General features: G+C 46.3%; 1 protein-coding gene across 1 annotated transcript in view; it reads right to left on the bottom strand.

Moving 5' to 3' along the window:
- GRIN2B (glutamate ionotropic receptor NMDA type subunit 2B) overlaps positions 1-20,250 on the bottom strand; it is a 1,689,627-nt gene that overhangs the window by 72,372 nt on the left and 1,597,005 nt on the right. The window contains exon 13 of the mRNA XM_040359615.1: positions 8,339-8,577. Within this exon, the coding sequence (XP_040215549.1) occupies positions 8,339-8,577 (239 nt within the window). The remainder of the gene's footprint in view (positions 1-8,338; positions 8,578-20,250) is intronic.

Genomic DNA, 20,250 nt, shown 5'->3' with positions numbered 1-20,250 from the left:
GACTGCGACTATTTTGTTACATAACACTTGAGCCAAGTCGCTCTTACTGTGTGGCTGCTATTTAATACCATCTGAACGCAGTTGGTGTGACTGCGACTATTTTGTTACATAACACTTGCGCCAAGTCGCTCTTACTGTGTGGTTGCTATTTAATACCATCTGAACGCAGTTGGTGTGACTGCGACTATTTTGTTACATAACACTTGAGCCAAGTCGCTCTTACTGTGTGGTTGCTATTTAATACCATCTGAATGCAGTTGGTGTGACTGCGACTATTTTGTTACATAACACTTGAGCCAAGTCGCTCTTACTGTGTGGTTGCTATTTAATACCATCTGAACGCAGTTGGTGTGACTGCGACTATTTTGTTATATAACACTTGAGCCAAGTCGCTCTTACTGTGTGGTTGCTATTTAATACCATCTGAACGCAGTTGGTGTGACTGCGACTATTTTGTTACATAACACTTGAGCCAAGTCGCTCTTACTGTGTGGTTGCTATTTAATACCATCTGAACGCAGTTGGTGTGACTGCGACTATTTTGTTACATAACACTTGAGCCAAGTCACTCTTACTGTGTGGTTGCTATTTAATACCATCTGAACGCAGTTGGTGTGACTGCGACTATTTTGTTACATAACACCTGAATGCATAACTATGGCTGGAAGGACAAAGAGAGGCAGAGAGTCACGAGGGCAAGCAGGCTCTGCATCTAGAGGTAACGCTGGTGATGGATGTGGTGCATCCTCTTCAGCACGTGGCCGTGGCCGCTCATCCTTCTTTTCGGGAGCTGGCCGTGTTGAGCCTCAACATGCTGAGAAATTAGTTGAGTGGATGACCAAGCCGTCCTCATCCTCCTCATCCTCTCTCACACAGACTGATCATAGTTTGTCTGGCAAAGCAGCTGCCAAGGCGTCCTCTACCCTCTGCACAATGGCATCACACAATCCTTCCCTAGTCCCACCGTGTCCTCCTGAGGAGTCCCCCGAACTGTTTCAACACAGTGTTGGGTACATGCTAGCTGAAGATGCGCAGCGTTTTGAAGACTCCGATGACGGAACACTGATAGAGGAAGGCATTGATGTGAGCCCAGGGAGAGGGGGTGGCCGAGAGGGACAACAATCTGGGAGTGATGTTCCCCCAGCTGGAGCATACTGCCAGGTTGTCGCCAGTGATGATGAGGAGGGAGGGGATGACGAGGTCATTGACTCTACCTGGGTGCCTGATAGGAGAGAGGAGGAGGAGGAAGAGGAGGACGAGGCACAGGCACATCTCCAAAGAGGCAGTATGCCCTCCAGGGGTCAGCTTAAGGGCAGCACACCAACTGCATTACGTGGCGCTGCTGTGTCTCAACGGTACAGCAAAAGTTCTTTGGTGTGGGCCTTTTTTGAAACCTGTCCATCAGATCGTACCTTTGCTGTTTGCAACATATGTCTCAAGCGTATCTCACGTGGCCAAAACATCACCCGCTTGGGCACCACATGCTTGTCCAGACATATGTCGACCTGCCATGCAGCTCGTTGGCAGGCATACCAAAAAGACCCACACCAAAGACCAAAGCGGTCCTCCCCTTGCCCTTCTGTGACCTCCAACCCCACTAGACCCCCAGTCCTCTCTGCAGCCTGCACCGAAGGTGTAGAAATAGGTGTGTCACAATGTAGTTATGGTAGTACATGCGGGCAATCTACTGATATTACCAGACAAATTTCCCTGCCCCAGCTGCTGCAGCGCCGAAAGAAGTACGCCCCCAGCCATCCACATGCCCAGCGGTTGAATGCTAGCTTAGCAAAATTGCTAGCACTTCAACTGCTACCTTTTCAGTTGGTAGATTCTGCCCCCTTCCGTGAGTTTGTGGAATGTGCAGTACCTCAGTGGCAAGTACCCAAACGCCACTTTTTCTCACGGAAGGCGATTCCAGCTCTCTACCGGCATGTGGAAGGCAATGTCCATGCCTCGCTGGACAGGGTGGTCAGTGGTAAGGTGCATCTTACCGCTGACTCATGGTCCAGCAGGCATGGACAGGGACGTTACTTGTCTTTTACGGCCCATTGGGTGACTCTGCTGGCAGCTGGGAAAGACGCAGGGCAAGGTACAGTAGTTTTGGAGGTTGTTCCGCCACCACGCCTCCAAAACACTACAACTGCTTGAGACACACCTCTCTCCTCCACCCCCTCCTCTTCTTCTTCCTCTGTGGCCTCTTCCTGTGGTGATGTTGGCTCAGAACCAGCCATGCTCCGTAGGCGTACGACGGGCTACGCAGGAATGCAGGCCAAGAGATGCCATGCGGTGCTAGAGCTGGTGTGCTTGGGAGACAGGAGCCACACTGGGGAAGAGGTTCTTTCAGCTCTGCAGGGGCAGGCTCAGAGGTGGTTGACGCCACACCAGCTGAAGCCTGGAATGGTGGTCAGCGATAATGGCACCAACCTCCTCTCTGCCCTGCGACGTGGAAAAATCACCCATGTGCCCTGTTTTGCGCATGTTCTCAATTTGGTGGTGCAGCGGTTCTTGGGCAGGTACCCTGGCTTACAGGATGTCCTGAGGCAGGCCAGGAAAGTCTGTGTGCATTTCCGGAGGTCATATAATGCCACTGCTCGGCTGACAGACCTCCAGAGGGAATACAACCTGCCCAAGAACCGCCTAATCTGTGACATGCCCACCAGATGGAACTCTACGTTGGCCATGCTGCAGCGGCTGCACACGCAGCAGAGGGCCATCAATGAGTACCTGTGCCAATATGGCAGCAGAACTGGCTCAGGGGAGCTTGGTTTTTTTTCACCACGCCAGTGGGCCTTGATCAGGGATGCATGCACTGTCCTGTCACCATTTGAGGAGGCCACGAGGATGGTGAGCAGTGACAGTGCATGCATCAGTGAGACTGTCCCGCTTATTCACATGTTGGAGCACACCCTACGTGGAATAATGGACAGGGCCCTTGAGGCAGAACAGAGGGAGGAAGAGGAGGACTTCCTTACCTCTCAAGGCCCCCTTTATCCAGACACTGTTCCTGCTTGCCCACCTGGAACACAGGAAGAGGAGGAGGAGGATGAGGAGGAGGAGGAGGAGGAGGAGGATTGTATCAGCAGCATGGAGGTGGAGCCTAGCACTCAGCATCAACAGCAGCAGTCTTCAAGGGATCATTTACAGTCCCAAGGAACACGTGGACTTTTACGTGGCTGGGATGAGGTGGCTGAGGATCCTGTCGTCCTCAGTGACCCAGAGGACTGTGCCCCGAATGCCTCTGCAAACCTACGCTGCATGGCCTCCCTGATCCTGCAAAGCCTGCGTAAGGATCCTCGTGTACGTGCTATCAAGGAGAGGGATCATTACTGGCTGGCAACTCTCCTTGATCCACGTTACAAGAGTAAGGTAACGGATCTTATGTTGCCATCGCAGAGGGAGCAGAAGATGAAACTACTGCGGGAGGCCTTGCAGAAGGGTCTGTGCAATGCGTTCCCAGAACCGGGGGGATTACCAAAACCTGGCCCTGGACAACGTCTTGCTGAGGCTTCGGTGAGTCAGAGAAGGAGCGGTGAAGAAGGTGGCCGTCTGACCGATGCGTTCAGACAATTTTTTAGTCAGCAACCATCGCCAGCGTCTGGTTTACATGGTCCGGGAATACCTAGCGGCAAGATCCGACTTGGACACCTTCCCCATGAAAAATCCTCTGGCTTACTGGGTCTTGAGGATGGATCACTGGCCAGAGCTTGCACAGTACGCAATTGAGCTACTGGCTTGCCCTGCATCCAGTGTTCTTTCAGAACGCACATTCAGTGCTGCTGGAGGCTTTGTGACCGATCACAGGGTACGCCTCTCCACCGACTCTGTTGATCGACTGACCTTCATTAAAATGAATCAGGCTTGGATCAACATTGGCTACCAAGCACCTGATGCTGATATTACTGAATAAGAATTCTGTGTTGAAATATCAGATCCCTTTGAGACTGCTGATGCTGAGTGACTGTCCTGTTGTGCTGCTGATGGAATATCCTTCTCCTCCTCACTTTTCATGCTGTTAGCTAGTAAGAAATGTTGTTTTCTGTGCTCCGCCACCAGTGCCTAAGGCCTAATTTTTCTGCCCCTGTGTAACAGGGGCGTCTAATAACAATTTTTGATGCAATACTTTGCACGTGGCCTAAGGCATAATTTTTCTGCCCCTGTGTAACAGGGGCGTCTAATAACAATTTTTGATGCAATACTTTGCATGTGGCCCAAGGCACAATTTTTGTGCCCCTGTGTAACAGGGGCGTCTAATAACAATTTTTGATGCAATACTTTGCACGTGGCCTAAGGCACAATTTTTGTGCCCCTGTGTAACAGGGGAGCCTAATAAAATTTTTTGATGCAATACTTTGCACGTGGCTCCTTGTTGCGCTCCAATTGCAGATATTGGGAGGGGTTGCAGTGTTATGTTGCGCCTACGGACACATTTTTATGCCCCTGTGTAACAGGGGCGCCTAATAACAATTTTTGATGCAATACTTTGCACGTGGCTCCTTGTTGCACTCCAATTACAGATATTGGGAGGGGTTGCAGTGTTATGTTGCGCCTACAGACACATTTTTATGCCCCTGTGTAACAGGGGCGCCTAATAACAATTTTTGATGCAATACTTTGCACGTGGCTCCTTGTTGCGCTCCAATTGCAGATATTGGGAGGGGTTTCAGTGTTATGTTGTGCCTACGGACACATTTTTATGCCCCTGTGTAACAGGGGCGCCTAATAACAATTTTTGATGCAATACTTTGCACGTGGCTCCTTGTTGCGCTCCAATTACAGATATTGGGAGGGGTTGCAGTGTTATGTTGCGCCTACGGACACATTTTTATGCCCCTGTGTAACAGGGGCGCCTAATAACAATTTTTGATGCAATACTTTGCATGCGGCTCCTTGTTGCGCTCCAATTACAGATATTGGGAGGGGTTGCAGTGTTATGTTGCGCCTACGGACACATTTTTATGCCCCTGTGTAACAGGGGCGCCTAATAACAATTTTTGATGCAATACTTTGCACGTGGCTCCTTGTTGCGCTCCAATTACAGATATTGGGAGGGGTTGCAGTGTTATGTTGCGCCTACGGACACATTTTTATGCCCCTGTGTAACAGGGGCGCCTAATAACAATTTTTGATGCAATACTTTGCACGTGGCTCCTTGTTGCGCTCCAATTACAGATATTGGGAGGGGTTGCAGTGTTATGTTGCGCCTACGGACACATTTTTATGCCCCTGTGTAACAGGGGCGCCTAATAACAATTTTTGATGCAATACTTTGAATGCGGCTCCTTGTTGCGCTCCAATTACAGATATTGGGAGGGGTTGCAGTGTTATGTTGCGCCTACGGACACATTTTTATGCCCCTGTGTAACAGGGGCGCCTAATAACAATTTTTGATGCAATACTTTGCACGTGGCTCCTTGTTGCGCTCCAATTACAGATATTGGGAGGGGTTGCAGTGTTATGTTGCGCCTACGGACACATTTTTATGCCCCTGTGTAACAGGGGCGCCTAATAACAATTTTTGATGCAATACTTTGCACGTGGCTCCTTGTTGCGCTCCAATTACAGATATTGGGAGGGGTTGCAGTGTTATGTTGCGCCTACGGACACATTTTTATGCCCCTGTGTAACAGGGGCGCCTAATAACAATTTTTGATGCAATACTTTGCACGTGGCTCTTTGTTGCGCTACAATTACAGTATGTTTGAGGGGTGCCATTTTTTCTACAATTTTGCTTTCCCAAAAAGATAATGCCACCCCCCCACCACCCCTAAAATAATCGAGATATTGTTCCCACACAGCACGTGCGCAAGCAGTATTAAATTACTTTGTTCTTATAATAATTTAATGTTGTGCAGGGACATTTCTAAACACGTGCCATTACTAGAGACACACAGCAGGTGTGATATTTGAAGGAATTTTTCATTTTTTTTTCACTTTAAACATCATTAAAATCGCGGCTCCGCAAAAACGGCGGTTTTTAAAATATTTTTTTCGATTGATACATGTTCCCTGGGGCAAGACCCGGGTTCTGAAAGACGTTTACCAACATTAAATTGAATATTGGTCTTTAAAATGATCGTTTTTGAATTCGAACGTTCGAGTCCCATAGACTTCAATGGGGTTCTAAATGTTCGCGCGAACCCGCAGTCTGTTCGAACGTTCTGATGCGAACCGAACCCGGGTATGTTCGGCTCATCCCTAGCTACAACATATTTTCATAAATGAGGTTATCTATTAGAAGTACCAGGGGTAAAACAGATACGTTTTACTGTGTTCAGTTTTACAAGCAGCACATTTTCAGCTTCCTTTCATTTCCTTTTACTCCTTTCAGCTGCTAGCAGTATAGAGAATATTTCCAGGTATGGTAAAGCAGGTAAAGCACCCTCCTTCCTCTCACGTGACAGAACTGGTGCTTGGTAATTGGCTCAGTGCTATCAAAGAGGTTTCTTTTCCTCATTTACACTGGCTGAACAGAGCAGGGGGAGGGGAAGTTGAGTAAGTGTTCCTGTGAAGGGGCCGTTAAAGTGAGCCTGTTTTGCCATGCATAAACAAAGCACACATTTTGCCTTGACACAAATCTCCACATATTGTGTACAATTATAAGAACTGCAATGGTATATAAAAATGTCATACTGTTAAGCCTCGTACACACGATCGGATATCTGATGCAATCTAATCTGATGGATTTCAGATGAAGCTGACTTTCATCAGTCTTGCCTACACACCATCAGTCAAAAATCCGACCGTGTCCAAACGCGGTGACGTACAACACTACGACGAGCCAAAAAAAATGAAGATTTTTTTCTATCGTTTTTTTATCCATAGGAAAAATTTAAAACATGTTTTTTTTTTTTCACCGATGGAAATCAAACCGATGGGGCCCACACACGATCGGACTGTCCGATGAAAACAGTCCATCGGTCTGTTTTCATCGGACAAACCGAAGATGAGTACAGGGCTTTAGTTGTTTCTTTGCCTGGTCAACAACTGTTGCTTTTTATTTTAATTGTGCTTGTTTTAACAATTAAACAAAATATGAAAATACATAATAATCTAAATGAATGATCAGAGTACAAAGGAGAAACAAGTAAATAATGCGCAAAAGATACACAAATCTCAGGTGTCAGAACAGCATATATAAATATGGGAACAAAGGGGATGGATACAAGTCAAAGAATGATGGTTAATATAAACCAGTCAAACAGTCTGTGATTAGTATGTTGTGGGTATACAATTCCAGGGCTGCCATCAAAGGGGAACAGAGACCATGTTCCAATTCTAGGAAAAAAAGCAAGGAGAGAGGCGCCTCTGGGTGTAGTAGATTAAAACAATTTAATTTATAAAAACATGATCGTTTCACTCACATTTGAGTAGTGTAAAATAAGCATGTAGGATTTCCTTTGGGAAGGTGAGCTGCGGTGACGTCATCCACCCTCGCCAGCTCTCCATCTGCGCTCCACACCTCGGGTTGAGGAAACCCTCCATTCCAATGGACGCTCATCGCTCCATAATGAAGTGACATCCCCCCCGCATAGCGCTCCCACTGACTGGAGAAGGAACTTACCATCGGATGACAGCTCACATTCCCAAAGGAAATCCTACATGCTTATTTTACACTACTCAAATGTGAGTGAAACGATCATGTTTTTATAAATTAAATTGTTTTAATCTACTACACCCAGAGGCGCCTCTCTCCTTGCTTTTTTTCAGAGTACAAAGGATTAATTAAAAATAAATTCTAAATTCAAAAGGATTAAATTAAATACAATGTACAAATTAAAAATTTGAGATACTTAATAGCATAAAATGTTATATTAAATCTAAGAAAATGAAAGCCATTTCTGATTGCTACATGCAACTACAGTATTTTTTCTCACATTTAGCATGAGTTTGAAATTAGTTTTAGATACTTGTGAGATCATTCAGAATTCATGAACAGGTTAAATTGGTCAGGAGTTGATCGCCTTATGACCTGGATTTGACCTTGTTCAAGTGGATTTGGCATTCTCTGAGACTTGTATGAGAATGCAAAACTCATCCAATACCTACAAAAAGTCCATTGCCCAGCACCAAAATGAAGGTACAGAGAACATATACAACCTAGTAGTGACTTAAGTTGACAATGGTAAAAATAATTAAAAATGTATTTTTTGCTTAGTTAAGATGGACTGTGAAAATACTAGTAATTAGTAATAAAAACTGTGTCAATTATGTTATCTCAAACTAACCTTGATTTGCAATTTACCTACAAAGACAAATTCATGGTACCAAGTGTATTGACAATACTTACTGTACATATGAATATTAAATTATCATCAGGTATGACTGCTGAATAACTTACCCTGCTAATAGAGAACACCAGGCCGGGTTTCCCAGTACAGACACCCATAAAGCAGTGTCGGAACTGCCAGAAGAAGAGGTGCTCCATTATGAATGTGATGAGGCTTAGTGCCATGGCTGCACCCAGCATGTAGAAGACTCCAGCCATATTATCAATGTCTAGCTGACTACTCATCACTTCATTCTTTTCATTGTGGCAGATTCCAGTTAGCCAGAGAGCTTCTAATTCTTCCATTTCCCCTACAAAAATAAACAGGCTCTTGTCACATTCAGCTAATGGGATAGCAAGAACATTTATCATATGGATATCACCCAAAACTAAAAAATGTTTTGAAAAGAAAATTAAAGGAATTAAAAAGTTATATTCTGTCCTGTAGATTTTTTTTTTCAGTTTTAAAAGTTTTTTATTGAAAATAAAAAGAGGTACAATACAACATAAGCAATGCATCAATACAATGCAACGAAAATAAAGGATGGTCGGCCCCTTCACACGGGACAGACCTCCAGTAGTGTACAGAGTAAAGACATGTCATACAGCAAATTAGATTTGGTAAACAGTTTAACATTGGTTATAGAGAATAAACCAGAGATCTGCCCTCTAACATCCGGAGCAGTGAGGGGCGCAAACCACTCAAAACCTACTTGTAGCAAGAATCTTGGCAAGCTGACTACTGGATGGAATATACCAGAGAAGCTAACAATTGGGGGTATATAAAAACTACAGACAAAGACAGACAAGGACATACAGGGACAGACAGACAGACGGATAGACAGACGGATGTACAGACAGACGCTCCAATCGTTTGAAAAAAGATTGTGATGGGTGAGGCGATCGCTCCAGGATATATAGGCAGTCAGACCAGGGGGGGGGGGATTGGGAGCACCCTGGTATCATCCATACGTGGATGCCATGGGGGCAGAAAATCGAGTTAAGAGTCAGAGTAAAAGTAAGTCTTTAAACAGTGGTGACTCCCGAAAATGAATCCAGCAGGCCCATGTTTGCCTATATTTAGTAGGGTTGTCTTTAGCCTGATGAATGAGGTCCTCCATCTCGGCAATTTTGTTAACTCAAAGAAGCCAATCTGACAATTTCGGGGGAGTAGGCTTCCTCCAGTACAGGGGTACGCATTGTTTTGCAGCGTTGAGGAGGTGGAGCACGAGGGAACACCTGTAGGTAGATTGTGGTAACGTCGTGTGGTGTAATAATAATTGGGCTGGGGTGAGGTCAAGAGAGTATGTCGTGATTTTGGCAATCGTGTCACGTACTTTTTCCCAGAATGGCTGAATCGATGCACTGGTCAACCAGATGTGGAGTAGAGATCCACGTGCAGTGTTGCATCTCCAACACAGTGGGGAGACTGTCGGATGAAATATGTGTAATATCTCGGGCGTACGGTACCATTTCGAGTATATCTTGTAACTGTTTTCCTGCGCAGAGATATTAACCAAACCTTTGTGGATATGTGTGAAGATGTCATCCCAATCTGTGTTAAGGAGGTCTAAGTTAAGTTAAGTTAAACTCCTTTACTGCATTACCCGTTTTGTCTGGATGTCTCACTGACTATAAATAACATCAGCTGAGACCCGACAAGCAGTTACCCATGACTAAGTCACGTGTCTAGTGACGTAACGTGTGGGGGAGGAGCTACAAGCGGGATGGATCACACATCCGAATGAGGAGAAACATCTAAAGCTGAGCGGCTAATGGAGGATTGTTTGTTGCTTGTTTAGATCGGTGGATTCGTGAGTGTGCCCTTGTTACAAGCTTGCTATCCGTTTCTCATTGATGGTTCATGCAAGATTGCGCTATGAGGATTGTTTTCTTTTTTTCTCTCTTTGTTTTCTATGAGCTGTGCTAGTGTGGAGGATTTGCTACACATATGTGAAACAACCAGCTAAGATTCTGAGAGTGTGATCGCACCATACATCTTTCAAGTCAGTACACAGTATTGAGTGTTGCACACAGGAGGAGCATTATATGTGCACTTACACAGCATGCATTTGGACTATTTATTTATTTTTATAGTTTTGTATGCACACTTTTGATTTGATATATTGGAGTATTGAATCATCTGTATTTTTGTTTAAAGTTTTCACATCACAGGAGTTAATATTCAGCGCATATTATTATCTATATTGGTTTACTATTTTTGTTTGGCTAACAACACTATATGCTGCGAATATTATTTAGTAATTTTTTTGATGTCATATTATTAAGTATTTAGTAGCGCTGTAGTATTATTATTTCATATCTACACATTGGTCACTGAGGCCCAGATTCACATAGAACTGCGGCGGCGTAACGTATCGTAGATACGTTACACCACCGCAAGTTTTCATCGCAAGTGCCTGATTCACCAAGCACTTGCATGAAAACTTACGCCGGCAGCCTCCGGCGTAAGTCCGCGTAATTCAAAGGGGCGTGTTCCATTTAAATTAGGCGCGCTCCCGCACCGGACCTACTGCGCATGCTCCGTTTTGAAATTCCCGCCGTGCTTTGCGTGAAGTGACGTCTGTTTTTCGAACGGCGACGTGCGTAGCGTACTTTTGTATTCCTGGACGTCTTACGCAAGAACAAAAATGTTTTACATTTCGACGCGGGAACGACGGCCATACTTTATACAGCACATACGTGGGCTGTGTAAAGTTAAGGCAGCTAAAACGACGACTAAAATTGCAACGGAAACTAGACTAGCGACGACGTACCGAACACGAAAAACCGTTGTGGATTGCCGTAAAACCTCATTTGCATACCCAACGCTGGAATACGACGCAAACTCCACCCAGCGGCGGCTGTGGTATTGCATCCTAAGATCCGACAGTGTAAAACAATTACACCTGTCGGATCTAAGGGCTATCTATGCGACTGATTCTATGAATCAGTCGCATAGATACTCAGAGATACGACGGAGTATCTGAGATACTCCGTTGTATCTCTGCTGTGAATCTGGGCCTTTACCACTATTCAGCAGCTATTATGGATATATTTAAATATATGGAAAACCGCACAGTAGACTTGAAAGATGTGTTCACCACCAAACCAGCTGACATTCGAGATGGAGAAGGCGTCTGACAGGCGGCCATTAACTCTAATTCTGGCAGTGGGTGTGGAATAAAGACTAAGAACCATTTTCAGGAAATGTTCAGGGAGTCCTACCGCCCGCAGTGTCGCGAACAAGTAGTCCCATGCCACCCTGTCAAATTCCTTCTCCGCGTCGAGGGACAAAAAGAAATTGTTTGTTGAGGAAGTGGAAAGCCAGTGGTGGATGTTCAATGCTTTCAATGTGTTATCCCTGGCTTCCCGGCCAGGGATAAAACCGACCTGGTCGAGTGAGATCAATTTGGGCAGGAGAGGGAGCAAACGGTTTGCGAGGATCTTGGCATATAATTTTAAGTCAACTTTAAGAAGGGAAATGGGCCTGTAATTAGAAACTAAAGTGTCATCCTTGCCTGGTTTGGGAATTAGGATGATATGCGCTTCAAGCAAATCCTTTTGGACGTGTGGGGAGGAAAACAGGGTATTAAATGCCGACGTAAAGTGCGGGACAAGTACATCCTGGAAGGATTTGCCCAGTGAGTCCGTCCGGACCTGGGCTCTTCCCCGTGTTAAGCTGTTTCTGTGCTACCAACGTTTCATCTGCACTAATGGGAAGTTCCAAACCACTAGAATCTTCCTGTGTGATAGGAGACGGGCTATATTTCGCCCAAAAATCCCCGATCGCCTCTCGCCTATCCGGTGCGTCGCCTGTGTCGGCTGTGGGGGGCAGATTATAGAGTTTTGTGAAGTAACAGACAAACTGAGCAGAAATGTCCTCTGGAGACCTAAAGATTTTACCTGTGGGGTCCCAAATCTCATGTATGGTGTTTGCTGCCTTCCGGAGTTGAATGGCTCTTGCAAATATTTACCCGACTTGTCTCCGAACTCATAAAATAATTTCTGCAATAGTGTATATCTACATTTAAGTGTTCTACCAAGCTCCTCCAGCAGCTCCTCCCTTGCCTTAATTAAGTCAGCAAGGGATTTAGCGGCTAGAGATAGCTTATGAGCTCTTTCCAGGGTATGAATCTTAGCAGACAGAGCATCTATACGGTCCCTCTTAAGCTTACGTTTGTGGGCCATCATCAATATTAGTTCTCCCCGAATCACACACTTATGTGCCGCCCACACTGTGGTTGGTGCGGTATCGTCGTTCACATTGTTGGCGAAGTACTGTGTGAGTCTCTCGCGGATGTTTTGTGCAGTGACAGGGTCTGTCAAGAGCAAATTGTCAAGGCGACAAACCGCTCGTCTAGGCCTAGTCGTCGGAAAGGTCAAGGTGATGGATATGGGATTGTGATCGGAGAGCACCATTGGGTCTATGGTAGCTCTGGCAAGGGGGATAAGTCAGACTGGGAGAGAAAGAAATTATCTAATCTAGTGTACTTCCCATGGGGTGCAGAATAGAATGTGTAATCCCTGTCGTTGGGGTAATCCCTGTCGTTCGCCATGTATCGTGTAGATTGAGGTTTCGGATGAGGGTTTTGAGCACCTGGAGTGCTCTGTAAGACATGGAAGAGGTTGCCGATGACGAAGCCAATGAAGGATTAAGGGCCACATTGAAATCCCCACCCACAATAAGGATTCCAGAGTAAAATTCCGTGAGTTGTTGTAGGGAGTCTCGGAAAAAGGGGATTTGCTGTTTATTCGGTGCATACATGTTCGCTAACATAACGGGCTTACCATGGAGGGTTCCCTTGAGAAATATAAATCTGCCGTTACTGTCCCTCTTGACCTCAGAGACCAAGAGGGGGCAGTTTTTGGAGATGAGAATCGCAACACCTTTAGTCTTCGACCCCTCAGTAGAGGCGTGATAAACCGTGGGGAAAGAGTGATTAAAAATCTTTGGAACAGCATCAGAGCGAAAATGTGTTTCTTGAACGAAAGCTATTTGCGCTTTTTTTTTTTTTGAAGGGCATACAACAATTGGGATCGCTTTTCCAGGGTGTTGAGGCCACGCACGTTCAATGAAATAATCTTAACCTTTGCAGGGGGTAAAGGTCCATTAGCATCTGGATCGTCGTGGGTAAGAGCGTCTGCCATTACTGGGTGTGGACTAGCTAATTCAAGTGCGCCAGAAAAGACAACCCCGCCACTTTAACGGAAATAGAGGAGTGAGCGTCCGTCTGTCCAATAAGAACGCCTCTGAACAATCTAGAGGGGGGAGGGGGGGCAACACACAAACAGTCCACCCACTCTAACCAGAGAGGGGGAGAAAAAATACAGTGACAAGCCAGTGGATTCCGGCCCAAAAGACTATCAGGCCGTACCACTTGTGACAGGAAGTCAGGTAAATCTGTGGGTGTTGTCACAGACGGAAGATACATTTCTACCTTCTTTAGACAATACACCAATCATTATTGGGCATCAGCTGCAAAAATAGCCAGACAAGGTCTAAGGGCGTTGAAAGACTCCAGCTGTTCAGAATGAGGCAATTAAGGCCTCTATAATTAGTCCAAAGGATTACCACTGAATTTCTGCATCATTCCCAAGGCTTTGTGAGTAGGAGAGCAGCGTACTAAAAGTCTCCTGAGGAGGTGAGGAGACCATTGATTTTTCTGTGTGATAAAAATCAAAAGACTATTGTTTGTGCTGTATGACCAGCACTGTCTGCCCAGCGCTAGGCTGAGTCAGACTCCATAGATAGGTTCCTGTGTGGAAGGTAGACGCCCAGAGTGGCTAGGGTTTATTTTATGTTTGATTTTGTTTCTGCTGTTTGGATGCTTGCAATTGTTTTCCAGCAAGATGGAAAAATAAACCAAGAACTTTGTTTTCAACCGTCTTCGACTGCCAGTCTGTATAAATTCAGTGTGTGGTGAACCCATCCAAGGGGTCACACACCCCGCTACCGAGCTAACCCCTCACACACTGCACTGTGTGGGGGTTAGTAAGACTCTAACACAGAGGTATTTCTCACTCGTGAGCTACCCGCCACCGCTAATAGACAGGCGGCATTGAGGGAGGAAGGCACATACTGTAAAGGAGAGAGCAGTCTCGGTGAGGAAACCGCCCAAATGACACAGTTAGAGAACAGGAGGTAGAGGAGGGGCTCCTGCAGGAGTCACTGAGCGTGGGGGAGTTCCCGTGCTGAATCGCAGAAACACAGCACGGAGACTCACCCAAGGTACACATGGCAGGGAACACGAGCAGAGTAACACAGCAGTGATGAGGAAAGTAAAAGTAAAAACAAAAACCTGCAGCCGCAGGTAAACAACCAGAGGTCTCACAGAAGAGCCCAAAAATACAACAAATCAATAAACAATTATACGTTAACAGTATCAATAACCCCATTACCCGTTCAGCCATAGTAAGTACCACATCCCAACCACCCCGCCCGAGTCTGCGAGGTGAGAGTGTAACTAGGGCTCCGTCATATGCGAAAGGCAGGGGATTACTCTAGACTCATGGAGAGCCCGGATATTGTACAGGGGGGGGGGGCATCGAGAGCGCACCATATACCGGGCATGGACGTTGAATCACTGAGGAGAGTGTCCCCCATCGGGCGAGTGTTTCTTAAGCTGTGCCAGGGCATCTGGGAATCAGGGATGGGAGGAATTCGGGCTCATGAGGTGTAGAGGTACATAGCCCGAACCGTTAAATAAATAGCCTAGTTCCTATCAGGAACCAGAGTAGGGGCAATACCACCCACAAGAAACCTAGCAGCCCCCAACAGAACATGAAATGCCAGGGTAGAATTATGATGCGATTGCAGATGGCGGAGGTGTGAGGGAGGGGCAAAGTGCCAGCTATAACTCACAGAGGCCCAAAAAGAAAATGTTAAAGTTAGGCCCAACATTCGTATCTGCACGCTGTATCTAGTAAACAGACATGGGGGAGCATGAATAGAGATTAACGACTATCCCTAGCTAACTATACACCACCTCATGTAACACTAGCGTTGCACCCCAAGTACATTCTGACAAAACTAAACAGAATACCTTGACCCGTAAGTCACATAGACCCGGGGATCACAGCAGTATAGTCTCTGGGTTCAGGTTGTCAAGTCTGAGTCGCAATGGAAAGTCCCCGGGAACAGAAAAACAACGCCCAACACGTCTTGCAGGTGATGAGGACTAGCTCCAACACAAACAGGGTTCAAAAGTTCCCCAGTCCGGGCCTGATGGGGGCTGCAGAACAAACTGTAACAGGAGGAGAAAATGTCACCGTCCAGGGTCATAAAGGGTCTGCTGACAACCGGGGATCACAAACTACCAAGAACTTGGCAAGCGGTAGAGCGGAGGACGTGTGGGGACCGACATTGATCAGTCAGTAATCCCTCATGGGGTCGGAGGGGCTGGAGCCCTGATGAGATCCGGGTTGGGGTGCACAATATCTTGAACTTGAGGGGGATCGACGTCTATGGAGACCGACATTCTGACTCTCCATGGGCTCCTCTTGTGGCGTAGGTCTCTTGGTTGTCTGATGACGGAATTCCACGTACCAATTAGGCACATCAATCAGGGGGACATCCATAGCGGCACAAAATGAGGGAAGATCCTCCGGTACCTTGAGAAGGGCCGTGCAGCCCATGTGCTTGGCTGATAAGCAGAAGGAAAACTTCCAACGGTACAGGATCCCTTTACCTTTCAGAACTTACAGCAACGGTTTCAAATCCCTGCGGTGCCTCAGGGTGATGCCGGAAAGATCTTGGTAGATCTGGATGGTAGTCCCGCCATGCAATAGTTGTTGTCGGAGCCTCGCCTGCCGCAAAATTTCTTCCTTCAACTTGTAGTCCACTATGCAGCAGACAATATCCCTGGGGGTATCCGTATCCCTGCCCCTGGGGCGCAAGGCTCGGTGAATGCGCTCCATTGCTATCGGAGTCTGAGGCGGCCGTCCCAGTAGGCCGTTGAACAGATCCGTCACCTCAGGCGTCAGATGGTCCGCGTCAATGGCCTCCGGTAGGCCTCGGATCCTAAGATTATGCCTGTGGCCTCTATTGTCGAGGTCCTCGACTTGTCACTGGACCTCCCTTAGCTGTAGGTTGTGGGTGTCGATCTTCCTAGTGGCCTTGCGAAGGACATGGTCGTGCTGAGCCGCGACCTGTTCCACTTCATGCACTCTGTCCGCCAAAGTGTGCATGTCCAGCCGCAGGTCCGCAATGGCGGCAGACAGAGTGTCCTTTATGTCGGCGGCTATTGTTCTCAGGTCCTGAATATTGAGGGATGGCTGAGGAGGGCTGCTAGGACCCCCGGAGAGTATCTGGACCGAAGCCTGAAGTAGTGGCTGAGGGTCCGAGGGTTGTGAGGCATTCGTCGGAGGTGGAGGATGGCGGGACTGCGCCATATTGGTTCTTTGAGAACGGAACATCTCGGGGATAATCTGGCTGCCCCCGTCAGTATGTTCACGGGGGGAGCGGGATCTGGTCGCCGACGACTGTCGGGAAGCTGTACCCATCTTTCTGTGCGAGTCTGAGCAGCACTATTCTCCGGTACGCCAGTAGTTTCGGTAGCAGTGGCGGGAGCTCTCCAACTAAGTGGCCATCTCCGAGCCAGGCCAAACCACGCCCCCAGATTTTCTTATCTGGTATAATATTAATAAAGATCTGAGCTGCATTCTTCCATCTGATAATCTGAGAGAGATTAAAGCAAGTATTTGCACTGGGAATGCAGCATCAAATTGTGGCTTCACTGCGGAACTACACTGCATCTAAGCCCCACAAACCAAAAATGCTATATAATTTATTTTGAATATTCAAAGCAAGCTCATCCATCCATCTACAGTATATTTCTATGCTTTATTTCACTTTAAAAAACACCTCTTTGCAATTCGGGCCATTGCCATCTTAAGTAAGGCAAATGATTCATGTAGCATTTACTTTCTGGAATTCATCTGCTCTTAGCTCAGCCATGAATGCAGGAGGGTGTGGTTAGCTTTGAAAACCTACTCCCCTCCCACAGACTCCTGGGATGTATGACACCATTTGCTTAGGCCTGGAAACCAGGAAATAACTAGAAAAATTAAAAAAAAAAGTTGAATACAAATAAATATAATATACTTTCATATATAGTTACTAGTGTTAGCAGCATAAGGATTAAAAGTAGTCAATGTTGATTGAGAGAGTGAAATTATGCTTTAAGGCAACACACCTCACCATGAAAGATATATTCAAGAATTTAAATATAACAGGACTGCTCCTAAGATGGATCTTTGTGGTCTGCAGAGTGGCAGTGAAGCGTTCTAAATTGCAGTACCTGATATTGGAGATTATCGAGACACAGTGATCTCCTGCCTGACAGTGGGAGAATAATATTTCCAGCTCAGACTAGAGAGGCAGAACAGCAACATGGAAGAGTACGATCAGGTTGTAACATCAAACACCTGTGTAATCATAGGACTATTTTTGCTTCTGGAGACTAAGACCCCTTTCACAATGTGGTGCTGTACAGGCACTATAGTGCTAAAAAATAGGATTGTTGTACTCACCGTAAAATCCATTTCTCTGAGTTCATAGACGGACACAGCCTTCTTTGACATTAGGGTTATGCTTCTTCCTACCAGGAGAGTTTAGGCAGAATTTAACAGCACTTAAAGTGTTAAAACCTTTCCTTCGTGCCACTCCTCCCAGGGGGCGTGGCTCCCCCAGGCATAACCCACACCCTGCTCTAGGAGCCTCAGTCCGTAACAAGCAGTACAAACCAAAGAGGGGTGGGTGCTGTGTCCGTCTATGAACTCAGAGAAATGGATTTTACGGTGAGTACAAAAATCCTATTTTCTCTTCCGTTCATAGACAGACACATCCTTCTTTGACATTAGGAAAATATGGAGAATCCCCCAAAGTGGGGCTTTTGAGGCAACAGTAGTTAAGGTAGTCAGATTTATACAAAAGTAATAAACATACGTCCTGAGTGGTATGATGCTTTTTAATTTGTGCTTTTTTTGATGTGTATATTGCCATTTTTCCACTGTATGTTACCATTTTCAACATATATGCTATTTTGTTTGTTTTTTCCAGAAAAGTTGTTAAATACACTTCGACTCCATACATACCTTGGCCCCTGAAGAAGGGAAACCCGAAACGCGTAGGGCCCTGTATTCGTATTATGGACTCTTTTCTCAACTTACACTCCCTCATGTGTTGTTTTTAAATTATTATGTTATATATGTAAACCTTTTTTTGATTATTAAAAAACATTACTTTTGTATAAATCTGACTACCTTAACTACTGTTGCCTCAAAAGCCCCACTTTGGGGGATTCTACATATTTTCCTGTCTACCAGGGGTGTTGGCAACCACTTGAGACCATAAAATCAAAGATGTTCCATTTATATCTTTGACATTAGGGACGTCCCCAAGCAGTGTCAAAAAAATTAGAGGGGTGGGAAAATAACACAGAAAATTAGGTTACACCCCAAACAAAAACCGGAGTTGCTCAGAAGAAACTCCAATCATAAACTGCCGCCCGTAACACCTGCGGCTGAAGGAGGCATCAAAAGATGCACACACATCCACCTCGTAAAACTTTGAAAAAGCGTGGATTGACGACCAGGTCGCTGCCTTACACACCTGTAACACAGAGGCATGATGCCAGAAAGCCCAAGAGGCCCCGATCGCCCTGGTCGAATGCGCCATAACCCGAAAGGGGGGGCGCACGCCCCTTTAGGGCATAGGCATGAAGCGCAATCCGTCTGAACCACCTAGGAACGGTGGCCAACGAGACTGCCAGGCCCTCTTGTAGGGCCAGCCACCAACACGAACAGTGAGTCCGACTTCCGGAACCGTAACATATAAGTACACTCGTAGGGCCCGACCACATCCAGAGGATGCAAAGTGGCCTCCTCCTGGCATTTCGGCCGAGGACATAAGGATGGAAGAACAAAGTCCCCATCAATGTGAAAAGCCGAAACGACCTTAGGGAGAAAAAACGGCTGCCGGCCGCAGCACCACCTCATCCTTATGGATGACCAAGTAGGGAGCCTTGCAAGACAACAAAAGCACTTGCCTCTAAAGTTGCGGCGGCGTATCGTAAATCCCCTGGCGGAATTCAAATTCCGCGGCTAGGGGGCGTGTAGAATTTAAATCAGGCGCGTCCCCATGCCGATCAAACAGCGCATGCGCCGTATGCAAATTTTCCCATCGTGCATTGCTCCAAATGACGTCGCAAGGACGTCATTGTTTCGACGTTAGCGTAAATTACGTCCAGCCGTATTCGCGAACGACTTACGCAAATGGCGTAAAAAATTCAAAACTCGGCGCGGGAACGACGCCCATACTTAACATAGGATACGCCGCACTTACCCCTTCTATAGCAGGGGTAACTTTCCGCCGGAAAAAGCCGAACGCAAACGACGTAATAAAAAAAACGCCGGGCGGTCGTTCGTTTCTGAATCAGCGTAAATGCTCATTTGCATATTCGACGCGTAAAAGATACGGAAGCGCCACCTAGCGGCCGGCCTGGAATTGCAGCCTAAGATCAGACGGTGTAAGTCACTTACACCTGTCGTATCTTAAGCATATCTATGCGTAACCTGATTCTATGAATCAGGCGCATAGATACAACGACCGGACTCAGAGATACGACGGCGTAGATTCAAGCGATTATCTTGTTCTGCTGATGTGGTTGGACTTCTGCTGTATTGTCTTTCAAGGCCTGATTTTAAACTCCACTTGTGAGTACAATGATTTATTTTAACAAGTTTAATAAAATCCATTTAGCAGTATCACACTAGGTCGGTGCGCCCTCCGCTCTCTTTTTTTCTTTTTTAATCTCATGAATTCCCACGATTCTGAGGAGGGCTGCAAGACTCTGGAAGATACCTTTTAATTGAACTTTACCATCCCATAACATCTTCCAAAAATACCGGAGCGCAGGAGATTTGTCTTTGTTAAGCAACTGTTCAAACAGGTTAACCACTTCCCGACCCCCGCATGTACA

Source organism: Rana temporaria, chromosome 7 (genome assembly GCF_905171775.1).
Source record: "Rana temporaria chromosome 7, aRanTem1.1, whole genome shotgun sequence".
NCBI lineage: Eukaryota > Metazoa > Chordata > Amphibia > Anura > Ranidae > Rana > Rana temporaria.
The sequence above is the reverse complement of the archived record's forward strand: the minus strand, read 5'-3'. Positions and strand labels throughout refer to the sequence as shown.